Source organism: Cupressus sempervirens, chromosome 11, assembly GCF_028749045.1.
Source record: "Cupressus sempervirens isolate cs-2001-9-10 chromosome 11, ASM2874904v1, whole genome shotgun sequence".
Lineage (NCBI taxonomy): Eukaryota > Viridiplantae > Streptophyta > Pinopsida > Cupressales > Cupressaceae > Cupressus > Cupressus sempervirens.
In genome coordinates, this window is record NC_143128.1 from 547556848 (window position 1) to 547576829 (window position 19982).

At 34.8% G+C, this 19982-nt stretch overlaps 1 protein-coding gene across 5 annotated transcripts in view; it reads right to left on the reverse strand.

Moving 5' to 3' along the window:
* LOC149530789 (galactomannan galactosyltransferase 1-like) overlaps positions 1–19636 on the reverse strand; it is a 219139-nt gene extending 199503 nt beyond the window's left edge. For 2 of the 5 annotated variants that reach the window (XR_016358564.1, XM_089809218.1), the window contains exon 1: positions 19046–19632. Coding sequence is in view for 3 of the 5 variants with exons in the window: in XM_089809218.1 (XP_089665344.1) it covers positions 19046–19471 (426 nt within the window). In the remaining 2 variants the exon portion in view is untranslated. Of the gene's footprint in view, positions 1–19045 lie in introns of all 5 variants that reach the window. The other 3 variants (XR_016358563.1, XM_089809219.1, XM_089809217.1) reach the window with 3 other exon arrangements.
* Positions 19637–19982: the final 346 nt, after the last annotated feature.

Genomic DNA, 19982 nt, shown 5'->3' on the forward strand with positions numbered 1-19982 from the left:
TTTGTTGCAAATCTAGTGACCACTGAGCGAGACAGCACTTTATTCTTAGTGTGTTGCCTCATATGGTTGAGGACCCAAGCGTGATTATGTATGAACTTGCAAATATTCCTTGCTCACTCTACACTTTTTTTTATTAAAGAAATTTTACCTAGATCCTCCAACATGAGGTCAAGGCAATGGGTAGCACAAAGGGTCCAAAACAAGTGGTGATGCCTCTCCATAAGAAGTTTACCAGCAGCAACATAATTTGTTGCATTATTTGTCACAATTTGCACCACATTCTCCTCACCCACCTCCTTCAACACTTCCTCCATTACCTCACAAAGATACTCAACATTTTTGGTCTTCCCCAAGGCATCAACCGATTTCAAAAACACTGTAGAACCTAAGAAAAAATAAAGAAATTTAGTACAATCACAATGATCAATCAATTTACTACTAAATTATTAAATTCTAACTTTCTAAGTACAATATTGAATCACCTGATGAGGAGACGAGAAAATTCAGCAATGTTCTATTTCCTCTATCAGTCCAACCATTGGTCATGATGGTGCAATCCTTCGCGACCCATACTTCACGCTGCTCCTCAATTTCAACTTTTACATCAGCAACGCAATGGACCAAAATAGGACCTTTTAGCTCCTCATCATTAGGGGCTTTGAACCCTGGACCACAAACAATAACAGCATCTATGGCAATTTGCCAATAAGGAGACCTAAAAGTTAAAACAAATTAAATAAACAATATAAGTATACTTATTATGCAAGCTAGAGAAGACATACAAATTAAAAATTAAAATTATAAATGCTTTATTCCATTAAATGGAAGGTTGTTGTAGAAGAAGAAATCTCCAAGTGCCAACTTTGCTTGCTCATGCTTCTCCTTATCCCAAGCCATGCTCTCAAGTGATGGTTGTGCACCTGGAGTTGTGTGTGGAACAAAGATGGAATCAAGTGAGGATCTTTGCTTACACACCCAAGGCCCAATGCTAGCAGTCTAAGATGTAGTAATAGAAAGTGGAATTGGAGAGTGACCATGTCCATGATAACTTGAAGAGCCCTCTACACTTATAGTTCTAACTAATTGTGCCATATCTTCTTGTTGCTTTTTTTTTAAATTATTTCTTCTCTAAAAATTCCTCTAAGAGAGCTTGCATATCACACATAACATCTTGAGGTACCTCCTTGCATTTTTTGATATCACGCTTCGGTATATGTGCAAGGTGATATTTCAATCTATTAATGACTCTCCCATTATATGTTATCATACAATGCCAACATGTCACAACTCCTTTCTTATGCCCATAAATAGCATGTTTCCAAGCCCTATCCCTTGCTACTACACTAGGGTCAGCATCAAGGTAAGTTTTAGGCCTAATTCCACTACCCTCGAGTTGAGATATGACATTAATCTGCTGCAATATACCTTAAATAAATAAAATAAACATTTAGAATATAGAAAATCCAATTTACAAACACTGGGACTGCTTACTTTTCAAGTTTTGCATCACCATAAAATGGAACAAATCTTAAGGGTCCAAACACATGCAAATAAAAAAAATTCATGAATGTAAAAAAAATTTGCAAAATAACAAGAAAAAATGTATCTTACCTCTTCAAATTTGCTCTAGAAATGGAAATGTAACCCAAGTTTGAAGAAGCCTCCTCCAAATACTTCTTTTAACTCCTCTCAATGCTTATATACAAGCTACAAAGTGGCACAAACAATCAGCAACCAATAGATGAGAGCCAACCAATTTGCTAATTTATCTCCCAAAACCCAAATACTCTTCCCTCAACTCCCCTTTCTCTATTCTTTGTGTCTGCAAGTGATAGAATGACCTTTTTAGGTCTAGCTTATGCTTTAGAATCTTTACATACCAGAAAAACAACAACAACAAAAAATTGTCCTTTTTGGATGCTGATTGTCGGCAGAGTCTGCCTAACGGGACCCAACCGAGTCTGAGGCAAGAGGCCATTAGCCTCGTTTTGCCTGGCTCGCCTCACGACTCACCGAGTCCTGTAACATTGTTTCTAACCCATATCATTCACATCAGTTTTCTTTCCCTTATAATTGTTTGCATTATTTTCTTAACTGAACCATTCATTCTTGTTCCATTATCTCTATATCTGCAAATCTTTTAGCAATATGCCCATATTGTTGTATCTAAAAACAAATGACATTTTGATTCACATACCTCTAATTGTTCGGATTGGTCCTCAACCTATAATTCCTTGCAATGTGTCCAAAGTTATTACATTTGTGGCATGTAAGATTTCCACCATTAGCATTAGGTCTCATCTCCAATCTAGATCTGATCTACATTCTCTAGCTCTATGTCCATACTGCCAACATGTGAAACAATATCGAAAAAAGTGTGTAGCATTTGAATTGCTCTGACATACCTTTTCTCTATGACCAAGTTTATTGAATGTAAAGCATCTACCATTGAATTTATGTCCATTGGCCTCATCCATATATGTTTCCTTAGGTTTCTCAATCTGATCTACTCTACCTTCTACTGCCTTAGAATATTCTCCTTGTTTATAACCCAAACCTTTCTTATCTCTAACTAGTCTTTCCTTTCTAGTGCTCATCAAGCTTTTTAGTGCTCAATTTGAATTGTCCTTGAATTCCATTGCTTCTACTAGATCGCTCCTTAAAGCTTCAATCACTTTCTCAAGTTCCTACTCATTAGGCCTTGTCTCATCTAGGTCAACTTGCATCTCTAAGTGTTCAACTTGTGGAATTCATCGGTTTTCATCTTTGGAGCCTTCTAAGTTTTTCTTGATTTTCTTTCCTTTCATTCAGTTCCTTAGTCAACCTAAGAACTATAGTCTCCATCTTAATCTGCAAGTCTTCTTTTTCTTTCATTACTTTCTCAAGTTGCTTTGAAGAAGATTTGTCAACCTCTATAATAGTGCTTCCATCAGATTTCATTTGATCAAAAAGTTTCTCTTACATCTTGATTTGTTCAACTAATCTCTAAGTATCCTAATAAATCCATCATCTTCCTTAAATTTTTCCTTCAACTCAATGTTCTCTACTTTTTGCTTGTCAACATCTTCAAAATCAAGAGTTGCTTTTGAATGTTGCTAGATCCCATTAGGATTCTCCTCAAGCTGTTAGCCTTCTTCTTAGGCACAAAGCTCTAATACCAATTGTTAGGATTGAAGAATACTGAGGGCATGGTGGGTGAATCAGTATTCTAACACTTTTATAAACTTCAAACCAATTGCACAAGTACCTACAAAACATATGAAAAATAAACTAAAACATAACAAATAAGCAATCAAAGAACTAATAACATCGTGATTTGTTTTCAAGGGAAACCCGATCAAGGGAAAAACTCCAAAGGGGATGGTAACCACAATAATCTCACTACTGCATTAATAAGTGTCATGTTAAAGGCATAAGTACAAAATAAGAGTTTTGGAACACACTTGCATTCAACCACTCGCCTAGAGCTCATTCCTCATATACAAAATAGATCTAACCCTTAGTCAAGTTTAATGGTCAAATTAGAATACAAAATTGGACTTACTGTCCTATAACAAACTGACCAGTAGCATCTACTATGCTTGAATAGTTCTGATGAAGCAGTGATAAAATCTCTGCATCAAACACAACCTCTGACTACACAATTCACATCAACACATCATAATAGTCAACCATAAATCGCTTCATACCTTCGCTAACAATACCCGATCTTGTATATGATCACTTAACCCAGAAACATAAGCCTTGTGGACTTCTAAAATGAAACATGTAGAATCTTCGACTAAAACAATAATGCGATGCATGCTAATAAAGAGTAAAAGGCTCTAATGTCAGCTCAACCAAAATATACCACTTACCAAAATTGATTCTTCACACAATTCACCATACCAAACTGCCATGTTCTTCACAAAAACTGATAACCTGATACTCAGAAATGAATATCTCCATAATGCAATCTCCTCAAACTTTGTGATGATCAGATTAGACATTATAACATAACATGCTCTGCTAAACCACGTGCCAACACAAGGGTAGTAAGGATGACCTCATATCATCACAAGGATCGTGCACAGGAGATGGCTTAGGAGATGGCTTGAGAGATGTTGAAGCAAGAAATCATAATTAAGGTTATATGAAATCATTCAAGGATATCAACCACAACTCAGTTTTATCCATAGTTGTGAATGGGATGAATAATGCAACTAGTACAAGTAAACCAAAGGTCATTTTATGTATCCCACTTCATCATTTTGAAGTTAATAAACAAGGGAAGTTGACATTAAAAGTATGGGAAGATGAAATACAAATGGTTAAATAAGGTAGAACACCTCCAAATCATGGAACCCAAATTATTTAAAAAGAGATGAAGGTAACTTGGAAAGTTACCCAAAGACATCAGATAGAGAAGAGTTGAAAGAGGTAAAGCTTATTCTTGAGAACAAAGATCAAATTAAACTTATTCATAATCTTTTGTTTGAAGCTGAAATGGACAGGTCACAAGACATATAGTAACCCACTCTTTGAACTGAATGAAGAGGCTGCTTTGAAAGCACGCCAAGGCAAGGATGAAAACAAATTTTGGGATCCAAGTGCATCTTCAATCAAGGAAACATTGAAATCCATCTAGAATAATATGGCAAGCTCTAACAAAATCGCCACAAATGTTCTTCAATCAAACTACAAAAGGGTACAATTCAGATCATGATTCCTACATTTGATAAAGGTAAATGTTTGAGTTGGATAACAAGGAGAAGACACTCTTCTATAATATATCCTATGCAGAATAATGACATCAATGGAGGATCTATTTGGAGATTGAAACTGTTACATCCCAAAATTTTGACCTAATTATAAACTTGCTCATAACCGTTGGATTTAACGGATTTTTTTCTTTCATAATCATGTGAAGTAAGTAGTTATTTATATCAATTGTATTAACTGTTAATGAAGGTGGTTGTTAACCATTAACAGTTATATGATGTTAACAGTTGCTTGATTTTGGAATTACAATTAATAATTTTTAAAGTCTTTTAAATGTTTATATGAAAATTATTATAGAATTGTTATTATGGCGGACGTGTTTTTTAGAGGTGATTGTAGGAAAAGATGAAGGGGGGGAAGCATTGTTCAACGGAATCATCAGAATGGGATGCTCGCTTAGTTCAGTTAACAGGATTGACAGGTATGACCTTAAACTTCTTCGATAAGGACTTAAAAAGACTTAAACACAGGACACATTTGTGGGACCCGCATGAGTTATTTAAGTAAATAAATTGAGAAACATAAATAATTGAGTTAAAATATAAAACATACCTCAAAGGATTTTAAATGATCTTTCACCATATTATTATAATATATGTATATACGTACATATGATATAAAAATGAAATGGCACCATTATATTATAATAATTTAATAAAATAATGTCACCTCATTAATATGTTTACATATACATATATAAACATAAAATTATAATAATATTCAAAATATAATAACATTCGAAGTATAATAATATTCGAACTATAATCTTCCAACTCTATTTCCATTTTAATATTTCTTTGCTTTTAACCGATTAAACACTTGGCATGATAAATTGACAATAATCTTTTAACTTGCGGAAGCCAAGAAGTCACGGCTTATTCCTTTAAAATGGAAGCCGTGAGAAGAGGCGGACATCATATCTAGCACACCCGGCTACCTTGCTACGTTTTTGAGTATTCTCTCCACCATCCATAACACCCAACTTCATATATTTTTTGTGCCAAAATCCTCTGTTATTCCAGTCTATACTTTCCATTCACAAACAACACCAATCTACACTCTACCGTACATGCTCAGTTCATTTGAGGAATAAAGTATTCTGCACTTTGGATACGTCTGCAACATCTGAAGAAGGGCAGATTACCAATCGGTTGCAAGGCTTCAGAAATATTTGAATATACATCAGGATATGTGATGTTATTCCAATATCTTTTTATTGTTTTCCATAGCAGCCAGTTAGGCTCACAAGACTCCTTTTCTTTCCAAATTTATTTCAAGTTACAGTATAAGTTTTGCTGCATACTCCATGTCATTTGTTATCAGTCTTTTTCTTTTAACTTTCATAATAAATTAGGTACAACCTCTTATGAGAGAGTTTTTCCAAATGCAATAAAACCTGAAATGAAATATACTGTATGGAAATCAGAATCCAATAATATTTTCAATTAGTCTTAAGAACATAATCTTTCTGGTCACAATTTGTGATAAGCATACTAAGCAGTGAATCCTTTTAGAATTTATGCATAGAGCAGATTGCTAAGGAAATTCCGGACATCTAGGACTCACCAGTTGTATAACCAAGTAAGGTGAAGAGGTGGTATGAATCTGCAAGAAAGAAAAAGAGAAATCAGATATGAATAATAAATTAATTAAACATACTTAATAGCTCATGCTCGTCCCTAATAACGTAACCTGTTGTCAAGTCGAACAGTGGTGATCGGGTCGTTGAGCCCATTAGAAATCCTTGACCAAAGAAGTTTAAAGGCATGTTTGTCATCTAATAATCACTTGATGTCAATGGTGTCAGTTATGCAAGCATGTTCGTTTCATAATTGTGCGGACATTCTAAACACCAAGATGCTTAGGTGGCTGGACTAAGAACATCCCAAGCTCGATTCTGAAGTAAGGAGGGTCTTTCTAATTCAATAGATTGTGTGGGGATAAGTATGGTCCGAGGTTGGGAGGTTAAGCCTGTGTCAATGCTTCTCCCCTCATCAAAGTCAAGGCTTGCACAACCAGCTAAAAATCCTCCGGATGATTTTTGTATGTTTCTTTTCTTCTTTTCTTGTTAAGCATTTACCTACTTATATGTAGAAAAGATAGTTGATCGTTAATCTAGTTATTTTCTGTTGATCATAAATACAGTTATTTGAGTTGATCGTTAATCTAATTATTTCTAGTTGATCATAAATGCAGTTATTTTCAGTTGATCGTTCATCTATTTATTTCAATTGATACAGTTATTTTCAATTGATTGTTAATCTAGTTATTTTTCAGTTGATCATAAAAACAGTTAACTTCAATTAGTTGTTAAACAAGTTATTTTCAGATGATCATTGATAAGGTTATGGTTTTTTTAGTTGATTGTTCAAATAGTTAATGTCATATGAATAGGATTATCAGTTATCTATCAGTGAAGGTTGGAAAATCTTTATTTAAACTGTCTTGTTTTCAATATGAAAAACCATTTGTTACATCTGGTATCAGAGTGTTGGGTTCAACACTAAACCTAGAGCACATTACCTTCCATGTAAACCTGAAAAATTATTAGAATAATTGTACATGATGCAAGTACGTAAAACACCCCGCAAGAAGGCTCGACATCCCATCTTCTCTTAATTAAAAACATGCCAAAATTTGACTACACTTGCTGCTCCATGCCCCAAGATAATGAAACCCTGAACTAGGCATTGCAATGAATGAAGAAAGAAAGAATCAAATGGACTCTTGCTAGCAAAACAGCGTATAGGAACAAACTAATTCAAAATTGGAACGCTCGTCAGGGCATTTCTCTTATGCATTTCCACAGATCCTGGATGGTGCGGGATATGTACAAACCCGAGTCAGAACTGAATGTTGAGAAGCAAAATTAGATTCCATAATGTAAATATCCTCAATAGAGGAAATTTTTGTAAATAAGGCTGCCTTGAATGCGGCAGCAAAGCATTAAGTTAATTAAATAAATTGGTTTAGTTCATGTGTTGTATACACTCGCAAACTCTTCAATTGTTGTAGGTACACTTAAAAAAATATATATGTATATACAATAAATTGACATAAAGTTTGTAAATTCACAAGTTAAATCAGTAAACAAACAAAATGAGCAGCAACGAGAACATTGCAGATCATGACATGGTCCGTAAAAACACTCAATCATCCACTAATTTGCTACTTCAGATTTTGCAAGAAACGCAACTAAAGTTGGATAATATGGAAAAGAGAATGAATGAGATGGCAGCCCAGATGGGGCATAACCATGAAGAAACGCAATCATCACCTCCTCCTATAACAGAGACAGAAGTCTCCGGATATAACAAGAAAACTTCCTCACCCACTCAAATTGAAAAACAAAAGAAACAAGAAATAGTGGCTGATCTCTCAACAGATATTAAGAAAATCAAACCACCCAAATTTGTCGGTTCTGAATCCGGAGAGGATGCAGAGGCTTGGTTAACTGAAATGGAATGGTATTTTGAAATTAGGAACTTCTCATAAACCTCAAAGGTGATTTGGGGAATATACCACTTTACTGGAGAAGCTGCAACTTGGTGGGGAAACACCAAAGTTGAGCAAAACATTAAAACCACTAAGATCACTTGGGAGAAATTTGTAACCATTTTTAGGAATTGCTAGCTACCCAAACCTTTTATGACCAAAAACTATCAGACTTCCAAAATTTGAAGCAAGGGGACATAACTATACATAAGTACTAGGAGAAATTTACCCAACTATTAAAATATATACCACCATATCAGCAAGAAAAAAATCTAAACATGAGAAAATTCATTATGGGTCTAAATAATAGAACAGGAGCAGTTGATATTCTCACTCCTCGAACTATGGAAGAAGCTTTAGAAAAGGTTGTCTGATAGGAATACAAAATCAAGAAGGATGACTCCATCCAAGATAATAAAAGTAAATCAAACTGGAATACGGAAGGTGCAGATACTAGATCTCAAAAAAAATAGTTTAAAGATTTCAAGTATAGCAAGCCAAAATCAAAAGGAAACAGTGTCAAGGATGTTAAAAGTAATTTTTGTACAAGTAAGTATAATAAGGGTAATGAAAGGAAGGGGTCACCTTCAGGATGTTTCAATTGTGAAGGAGATCATTATGCTAGTAAATGCCCTGTCAAACCCAACATCAATCAGCTGCAACGACCACCTCTCCCACAGCAACATGTTTATCGACAAAGGATCCATTCAACCCTGGATAATAGACAAGCAAAACAACAAATAAGCCCAATTGAAACTCCGGGTAAGATCTACGAGAACCCTATCTCTATTTTAATTGATACTAAAGCTTTTGAATGTTTTATATCACCTAAACTATTAAGTAGATTTCCAAAAAGATCTAGTTTTATGGAAAAACCATGAACAGTCGAATATGCAAACTAGTCAAGGGCTAAGGTAGAGCAATGTTTGTTTGACGCTCAAGTTGATTTTCCAAATTCCTCCACAAAAGTGAATTTGTATGTGGCATCTCTTGGGTCATATGACATTATCATAGGCATTAATTGGCTCAGTGAGCATAAGTCCAAGGTGAATTGTCTTGCCAAAACTGTAAATTGTCTGGATGATCAAAGTAGACCCGCAAGCATTATAGGGATTAAACGTGAAATTAAATCAAAGCAGATATCTGCCATGCAACTTAAGAAATATGGAAGAAAAGGCTGTGCGATCTTTGCAGTAAGAGTTGAAGACATGAGAGATCCTAAAAACACCACGTATGGAGATGACTACATTTTTGAAGATGGGGAAATCAGAGAAAAGTTAAAAGAATCTTTCAAAGAAAAATATCCCTATCTAAAGAATTATCAAGATGTGTTCCCTAAAGAACTTCCCAGTCTACCACCGTCTTGAGTCTTTGATTTTACCATAGATTTGATACCAAGAGCAGAACCCATTTCTCGAGCACCATACTAAATGACTACCACAGAATTAATGGAGTTGCAAATACAACTATAGGATATGATAAACAAGAAACTGATCTGGCCCTGTGTTTCACCATGGGGAGCCCCAGTATTGTTTGTTAAGAAGAAGGACAGGACCATGAGATTATGCATAGATTATGGAATGCTCAATAAGGTTACCATCAAAAATCAGTATCCACTTCCTAGAATAGATGACCTTTTTGATCAAATGAAAGGTGCAACAGTGTTTTCAAAAATTGATTTGAGGTTAGGATATCACCAGCTTCATATTAAGAATGAAGATATTCACAAAACTGCATTTAGAACTAGGTATGGGCATTATGAATTTACAGTGTTACCTTTTGGGTTGACCAATGCTCCACCAACATTTATGTTAATGAATAGCATATTTCAAGATTGCTTGGATAAGCTTGTGTTGGTCTTTATAGATGATATTCTAATCTATTTAAAGAATGAGGAAGAACATCAAAAACACCTAGAAAAAGTTTTACAAAGGTTAAGAGAACATAAATTATATAGAAAATTGTCTAAGTGCACTTTTTATCAAAAGGAAATTCAGTATTTAGGGCACATTATATCAGCTTAGGGAATAGTCATTGATTCATCAAAAATTAAAGCAATTAAGGAATGGCCTATACCTAAAAATGTGACAAAAGTTAGAAGTTTTATGGGATTGGCAGGGTTTTATAGAAAGTTTGTCAAGAATTTCTCCAAAATAGCTTACACGATTACATCACTTCAGAGAAAGGGAAAAAAAATTGTATGGACATAAAAATGTCAATCAGCTTTTGAATGCGTGAAGGAAAAGTTAACCACAGCACCCATATTAAGAGTACCAGACCCACAAAAGAAGTTCGTAGTCATAATAGATGCATCAGGAGAAGGAGTAGGTGTGCTAATGCAAGATGAGCAGGTAACTACATATGAATCTAGGAAATCTGAAAAATTATGAGCAGAATTACGCCCTTCATGATCTAGAATTAGCAGCTATTGTTCATGCTCTTAAAATGTTAAGACATTACTTGATTGGAAAACCTTTTGAACTACGATCCGACCATCACAGTCTAAAATATATTTTCACTCAACCAAATTTAAATGCTAGACAAAAAAGATGGCTGGAATTTTTAGCAAACTATGAATTCGACATAAGTTATATTAAGGGCAAGGAAAACAAAGTGGCAGATGCCTTAAGTAGGAGAAGACACATTTCTGCCATGGCTACTGTTTAAAGGACCAAATTTTACAACATCTAGAACATGATGAATTTTATGCAGAGATCAGCTTAGCTCTCATCAAGGACCCACAAGATTCCCAGTATTCAGAATATAGTCTAGAAGAGGATGGATTGTTAAGATATCATAACAGGATTTATGTACCCAACAAATCTGAACTTCGAAGAATGATTCTGGAAGAATTTCATTCAGCTCCATATTCAGGACACCCTCGAGTAACTAAAATGTTGTTTAATATAAAACCTTTATATTTTTGGAAAGGAATGAAAAGGGAGATAATAGAATTTGTGGCAGGATGCTTAGAATGCCAAAGAGTGAAAGCAGAACATTGATACCCAGCTGGCCTTTTGCACCCTAATGAAGTACCAAAATGGAAATGGTAGATAATTTCCATGGATTTTCAAGGATTAGCTATGACACGAAATTGACACAATACCATTCTGGTAGTAATTGATAGACTGACAAAAGTTGCTCATTTTATACCAGGAAATCTAACTAATGGAGCACCAGAAATTGCTCAGAAATTCATAAAAGAAATTTTCAGATTGCATGGAGTTCCAAAGAAAATTATTTCAGACAGGGATGCTAGGATAACTTCCAAATTTTGGTAAACATTATTTTCAGCACTAGGTACTTAACTAAACATCAGTTCAGCTTATCATCCTGAGACACATGGTCAAACAGAAAGAGTAAACCAAGTATTAGAAGATCTTTTGAGAGTTTAATGTATGGATCAGCAATATCAATGGGAAACATATTTACCTTTGGTAGAATTTGCTTATAACAATTCCTATCAATCCACCATTAAAATGGCCCCCTTTGAGCCTCCATATGGCCACAAATGTAGAACTCCTGTGAGTTGGAATCGACTTGAAAATAGAATTATTGTTGAACCTGAGATGCTTAAGGAAATGGAAGAACAGATAATCCAGATTCGTCAAAGATTGAAGGAAGCTAATGATAAACAGAAAAGTTATGCAGACACAAAAAGAACACCTAGGGAATTCTCGGTGGGAAAAAAGGTACTATTAAGAGTAAAACCTTAGAAGAGTACTATCAAGTTTGGTAAGAATGCCAAGTTAGCCCCAAGGTATGTGAGACGCTTTGAAATGTTGGAAGTTGTGAACCCAGGAGCTTACAGAATTGCTTTACCACCAGCCCTTGCCAGGATGCATGACGTCTTCCATGTGTCATACCTTAAGAAATACATTACTCATCATGATCATATAATTGATTGGAACCTATTACAAGTGCGAGAACCAGGGGTGGTAGAAATAGAACCACTCAGAATACTCGATGTGCATAAGCTACGCTTACGAAATCGAAAGGTAACTCAATGCAAGGTCCAGTGGGATCAGTATGTGGAGGATAATGCCACTTGGGAAGATTATCACGAAATCTTTCAAAAATACCCTCATCTTTTCTCTGGAGGCTAAAATTTGAACATTTCTTTTCTTTCTTAAAATAAATTGATTTGGTTTTGTTTAAAGTTTTGTTGTGCTATTCATCAAGGATGATGAAAAATTTAAGGGGGAGGGTATGTTACATCCCAAAATTTTGACTTAATTATAAACTTGCTCATAACCATTGGATTTACCGGATTTTTTTCTTTCATGATCATGTGAAGTAGGTAGTTATTTATATCCATTGTATTAACTATTAATGAAGATGGTCATTAACCATTAACTATTATATGATGTTAGCAATTGCATGATTTTGGAATTATGATTAATAATTTAAAGTCTTTTAAATGTTTATATGAAAATTATTATAGAATTCTTATAATGGCGGAAGTATTTTTCATGGGTGATTGCAAGAGAAGATGAAGGGGGGGGAAGCATTGTTAAATGGGATCATCGGAATGGAATGCTCACTTAGTTTAGTTAACAAGATTGACAGTTATGACCTTAAACTTCTTTGGTAAGGACTTAAAAATACTTGAACACAGGATACATCTGTGGGAGTGCATGAGTTATTTAAGTAAATAAATTGAGAAACATAAATGATTGAGTTAAAATATAAAACGTACCTCAAAGGATTTTAAATGATCTTTCGCCATATTATTATAATATATATGTATATATGTACATATAGATATAAAAATGAAATGGCACCATTATATTATAATAATTTAATAAAATAATGTCACCTCATTAATATATTTACATATACATATATAAATATAAAATTATAATAATATTCAAAATTATCCTAATATTCAAAATATAATAACATTCAAATTATAATAATATTCGAACTATAATCTTCCAACTCTATTTCCATTTTAATATTTCTTTGTTTTTAACCGATTAAACACTTGGCATAATATATTGGCAATAATCTTTTAACTTGCGGAAGCCAAGAAGTCACGGCTTGTTCCTTTAAAATGGAAGCCGTGAGAAGAGGCGAACATCATATCTAACACACCCGGCTACCTTGCTACGTTTTCGAGTATTCTCTCCACCATCCATAACACCCAACTTCATATATTTTTTGTGCCGAAATCCTCTTTTATTCTAGTCTATACTTTCCATTCACAAGCAGCACCAATCTATACTCTGTCGTATATGCTCAGTTCATTTGAGGAATAAAGTATTCTGCACTTTGGATACGTCTGCAACATCTGAAGAAGGGCAAGTTACCAATCGGTTGCAAGGCTTAAGACATATTTGAATATACATCAGGTCATGTGATGTTATTCCAATTTCTTTTTATTGTTTCCCATAGCAGCCAGTTAGGCTCACAAGACTCCTTTTCTTTCCAGATTTATTTCAAGTTACAATATAAGTTTTGCTACATACTCCATGTCATTTGTTATCAGTCTTTTTCTTTTAACTTTCATAATATATTAGGTACAACCTCTTATGAGAGAGTTTTTTCAAATGCAATAAAACCTGAAATAAAATACACTGTATGGAAATCAAAATCCAATAATATTTTCAATTAGTCTCAAGAACATAATCTTTCTGGTCATAGTTTGTGATAAGCATACTAAGCAGCGAATCCTTTTAGAATTTTATGCATAGAGCAAATTGCTTAGGAAATTTCGGACACCTAGGACTCACCGGCTATATAGCCAAGTAAGGTGAAGAGGTAGTATGAATCTGCAAGAAAGCAGAAGAGAAATCATATATGAATAATAAATTAATTAAACATACTTAATAGCTCATGCTCATCCCTAATAAGGTAACCTGTTGTCAAGTCGAGCGGTGGTGATCGGGTCGTTGAGCCCATCAAAAATCCTTGGCCAAGGTAGTTTAAAGGCATGTTTGCCATCTAATGATCACTTGATGTCAGCGGCGCCAATTATGCAAGCATGTCCGTTTCATAATTGTGCGGACATTCTAAACACCAGGATGCTCAGTAGCTGCACTAAGAACATCCCAAGCCCAATTCCGAGGTAGGGAAGACCTTTTTAATTCAATAGATTGTGTGGGGATAAGTATGGTCCGAAGTTGGGAGGTTAAGCCTATGTCAATGCTTCTCCCCTCACCAAAGTCGAGGCTTGCACAACCAACTAAAGATCTTCCAAATGATTTTTGTATTTTTTTTTCTTCTTTTCTTGTTAAGCATTTACTTACTTATATGTAGAAACAATAGTTGATCGTTAATCTAGTTATTTTCAGTTGATCATAAATACAGTTATTTCAGTTGATCGTTAATCTAGTTATTTCCAGTTGATCATAAATGCAGTTATTTTCAGTTGATTGTTCATCTAGTTATTTCAATTGATACAGTTATTTTCAGTTGATCATCAATCTAGTTATTCAATTAATCATAAAAATAGTTAACTTCAATTAGTCGTTAAACTAATTATTTTCAGATGATCATTGATATGGTTATGGTTATTTCAGTTAATTGTTAAAATAGTTAATGTCATATGAATAGGATTATCAGTTATCTATCAATGAAGGTTGGAAAATCTTTATTTAAACTGTCTTGTTTTTTATATGAAAAACCATTTGTTACAAAAATATATCTAAATTCATGGAGATTAAGTATTAACTCCATCACAAAAGATAATGATGCTTACCAACATCATAGGTCATTCATGATCATGATAAGTTGGAACCATTGGAGTTGCCATTTCAAATTCTTGAAGAAAGGCATGAAGAATTTGACTCAATGGTTGAACCAAATCTTCTCACTAGTCAACAATGAGGCCAGCCATAGGCATGAGCATCAGGCTATTGAAGTTAGAATAGATGGTGATTCCCTCCAAAGATTCATTTGGAAATCTAGAATCAAGATGGCCTATGAAAAGGATAGTAGGAGTGCTCTTGTAAGGCATGAAGTTTGTGACTGACAATCTCCTCAAAAATGTATACAACCTGATCTAATCTCGGTCAGTAACTACTCAATTTAGCCATGTTACAAAGAGATAGCACTTCCAAGTTTGGGATCCAGAAATCATCATAACACTATAAGAATGCTTGTAGGCAAGCATTTTCTAAGACGTGGAGACTATAATATCCCCAATCCAAGACCTATGGCCTATATACGACCTTGTAAGTTTTGATTAAAGATTGAAACTTATATGAATATTGTGATTCCACAATATGTACTTTCTTAATATTTATAAAGAGATATAGACTGAGTCCACCCATCATCCAAAAACCACCTTTCATGCTTGCATTCAGTAGCCATAAATCATGATTGCATTCATGTCCCACACACATTCTTCCCTATCACATATTTCAGATCAGCAATGTACTTCCATACTTAAATTACACATCCACTGCAAAGTCATCTGTCAGTTCATGTTTGTGTTATTCATACTTGGCCGATTAGCCATAATAATTATCAAGAGCTGCAAAGTCTTATAAATAAGATGGTTTCCTTAAGCAAGTTTCAGTAATCAGAGATAATCAGCGATTCCCTAGATTGTTATCAATCCCATATAAAATATGTTAAGGGCATGAATGTATTAATAATCAGTTAAGCCAAGTCAATTATCATTGCAAACAAATGTGTCAAGAGATAACAAATGGTTATCATTTATCAAGTCCTAATAGAAGAGGAACAGTTAATAAAATGATCACAATCAAGGAATGAGACATGTCTCATTCTCATATCCTTTCATTTATCAAATGCAAGTATATAGAGCCCATCGACTTATCTTTCCAAATGGAAGACATCACCCTTATTTCCTTTATCCTTATTGTATTGGCTCACAGAGTTTTAGCCTTAACGGAATAAACTAGTTGCATTGTTTGACAGATATCAAATATGGCACCCCTGTTGCAAACATTGCCCCATTATATCAGACAATACGGCATTCTTAGAATTGTGTAAATATATTAGCATATCAGAAACAACAATTATCGATTGCACAGATTTGAAGCATCTCATTGGAAACAGCATTGATATCGCGACAAGCAATAGTTGAAATTCAGAAGTTGCATGTTATTAAACTTCTAACAAAGATAGTAATCTGTGTTGCTATTAGCAATACTAGTATATCTTATTTGCATAATAACAATATAGCAAGGATCATTACACTAAGTACCGTAAATACACAATACTTTTCAACTGTATATCAGATACTGCTAACAACTCAATATCAATCTTGCATATATTTGTACATTCATATCAGAAATAGCAGTTGCGACTTTGTAAATATCCTTCTTGGTTATATTTACAGTCATTTGAATTAAATAAGAAGACAGAATCAGGTAATTGTCCCAATTTCCTTAGTTGGTTTAGAAGGGCACATTACAGGGAACTAACCCCAAAACCCCTGCCGAAGCACAATTCCCCTTGGACCCCTAGCCAGCAATGGGATTGGGGCATACATGGGGGGAACCCCTGGAAATCCCCAAGTCGGAGATGACACCACTGAATCCCCATGGTCGAGGGTGCCGCCCCCAATCCCCATCACTCATGTATCAACAGTAACCTGAATTATTGAGAAGGTTGAGACATCATTTTCCTAACAAAGGGGACACCCAGCCATCCGTCAATTGTTCTGAGGACAGTTGGGCATCCCCAAATTGCTAGGGGACGCTTCAGTTCCCAGATGAATCTCAGGCAGCGGGGATGGCAAGGGTACATCCCTTTGATGTGTTGCTGCCCCCAGAACGGCTAGAGGACAATAAAGCTTGCTTGTAGGGAAGGGGACATATCCACATGTATCCTTCAATCAAAGTAATGTAAACCATCTCACTAACTTGCTTTATCAAAACCAAGAAGCTAGTGTCCTTATAAATAAGTCTATAAGCCACAATTAGGAATAAAAACAAGAAACAAAGTTAACCTTTAAAAACTTCTTCAAGCTAAGCTTACACTCAACTTGGAATAGCAATAATAACAAACTTATATTTAGTTTGAAATGCCAAAAACCAATTGCATAAATTAATTAAAAACTAGTAAGGAAAGCATTAATTATACTCACGATATACAAATGCTTGTTGGATCTACTCATAAGAGATTGAATTGCCTAGAAAACTGTAAATGACTTGAAAAATAGCTAGTACTGGAAAGTATTAAAAAAAAGTTAAATAAAATTCAAAGAGCTGACATTTATAGGAGAGTTGTGTATTGATAATAGCAGACATCCCTGAAAGCACATCAGCATTACACTTAAAAACTTGAAATTTATCCCAAGTAATCATGACCTACCACAGTTGCCACGTTGCTGCCCAGCTTGTTCAGATCATTTTATACTTTTCAACCCTGTGCAAATGGAATGCTACCATTAAACTGGGTTCAAAACTCTCTAGAGTGATCTAGAAGCTTGTGACTTACACCGTACATCAGAATCTGGCCCGCATTTACAAATGATAAGGATGCTATCCAAGTTTAATTTTCCACAGGTAATAATTGTACGCTTCTATGGTGGGGGCTAGGTCTCCTATTCTGATGCTGCAGGTGGTGCCATGGAGTTAAAAAACTTAAGGAGCTCTAAATGTGGAATCCATTTGACGAAAGAAAATTTCAGATGATGCCAGAGGCTGGGGGGCTAAAAGTTTGCAAAACATGCAGAGAAATTCTCAAAAGATTTTGGATCAAGTGGCAATTTGCTTGTGGTTTATGGGTACTCTTAAAGACTTTTTATTGATTTAACATAGAGGATTTTTGAGAAAGTAGAGTTGTTTAGTAATCAAAAACTGCAAACAATTCCGAATTTTCGTGGGCAAGTGATCGTATAGGAAGTTTCCACTTATACCCTTCATGGACCCACTTGATAAAGCAACCCATAGCTCATTAGAAACATCAAAGTATATTGTCCAATCTTACCTCACATCTCATGATCTTTTATGACCCTTAATTTTTAAGGTATGAAGTTAAAATTTAGTCCACCACTTCATATTTGCTAAAACAAATAAATGCTGTCAAAGCTGTCCACAGGTCATGGTAATTCAAGCTCTCAACTATGAAAAATCCTTATAAGCTATGTTTAACTTTCGCATTAATGTTTTGAACAGTTGTAATAATTCAGAGGCCTAACGCAGTGTTCCACTAGCTGTTCCCTTGAACAGTATTAATCGTGTTGGCAGTGTACCAGCATCTCTTGTGGGGAGTGACAACATGATTTAACAGTCTCTTGTGTCTTCTATAAGTCTAATGGTTGTATCCGGCATTAACAGGTGAATCTTTTAGTGCAACAGCAACCACTACTTCCAACCAGTGGTATCAGAGCTTGGTTACATATTTGAATCCATGCAGGCCACAGCAAGTAATGCTGGGAGGGGATTGTTGGCAGTGTGCCAACATCTCTCAAGGAGATTTGTAAGCATGGTTTAAGTCCAGTAGTTGTATGGAGTATTAACAAGTCCATCTTTTGGTGCGGCAGCAACCAGTACTTCTAACATTTTATACATTTTACGAATTTCATATTCTAACGGTATGACATCCTGCTGATTACCCAAATCTGAATCACTGCTGTCAACTTAAAATAAAGGTGCAAATTTTAGATAACATGTCAATTAAACAATTGCTCTAAAGCAGGTCATAAAAAGGCAACTAAATTTCAGGTGGACAGCCAGGTGTGTGAATTTGGGGCACCAATTCCAAAAGGGCGATCTAAATCCATAAACCTAAACAAACATTGACAAATAAAGCACGCAGATTTGAACTTGACATGACAATAAGAAATCCAGGACAAAGCTTAACATACCGCGTCATTCCAGAAAACCCAGTCATAATGAGGCAAATAAGCACGAACGGCCAAAATCTTGCTCCAGCTGGGAGGCCTCTGCTTGTCCAAGACAATGGTGGCATCAATGAAATCATAGCCATGCTTGTAAGCATAATATCTCTTGTTGGGCTCGACCATCTTCATAATGCCCTCAAAAGATCTGTCCGGGATGCTCTCTGCCTCATCCGACAAAGTCACCATTGCAATCTTGAAATGCCTGTGTTTGCAATCATACGGAGGTAACTGAAAACAAATCCTACCCAGCTCATTTGCCCTTATCAACAAATGCCCGCAAAAGTGGAGGACGAGAGTGCTGGCCATTACTATAGCCACCATGATTGCTATTCGGAGCGAGATTCCCGGGGAATCGAAACTGGGCCATTTCTTCCTTCTCTCGCATCTCATTCTGCAGAACAAGTCTTGATACTACTGTTTGTCCACAGAACAGAATCAACGTTTAACGCTATCGGCCCCTCCTCTTCTTCTCTGTTTATAAATTTTCCAAAGCGTTAATGGCGCGTGTGGCCAACTTTTTCGTTTTCCTGTTTTATTGTGGTGGATCCGCTTAATATGTTTCTGTTATCTGTCATGTTTTTTCGTTCGAGATAAAAAATATTTACTTTTTTAAATATCAGTTATTATTATTAATTTATCCAATTAGTTAATATTTTTTTTATTATTATATTTAATATTAGTATTCTAATTATGCTTGTGTGTTTATTTACATCAGATTTTGTTAATTATATATTCTATAGTTTTATTGAAGTGTGTATTATAACTTATGAAATAATATATCTATATTTTCAAAAATATATGTAAAATAAATCAATATATATTTAATTAAGATAAATTTATAATTTATTAATATATTATTTGTTCTAATTAAATGATAATATTATTTGTAAACATATTTAAA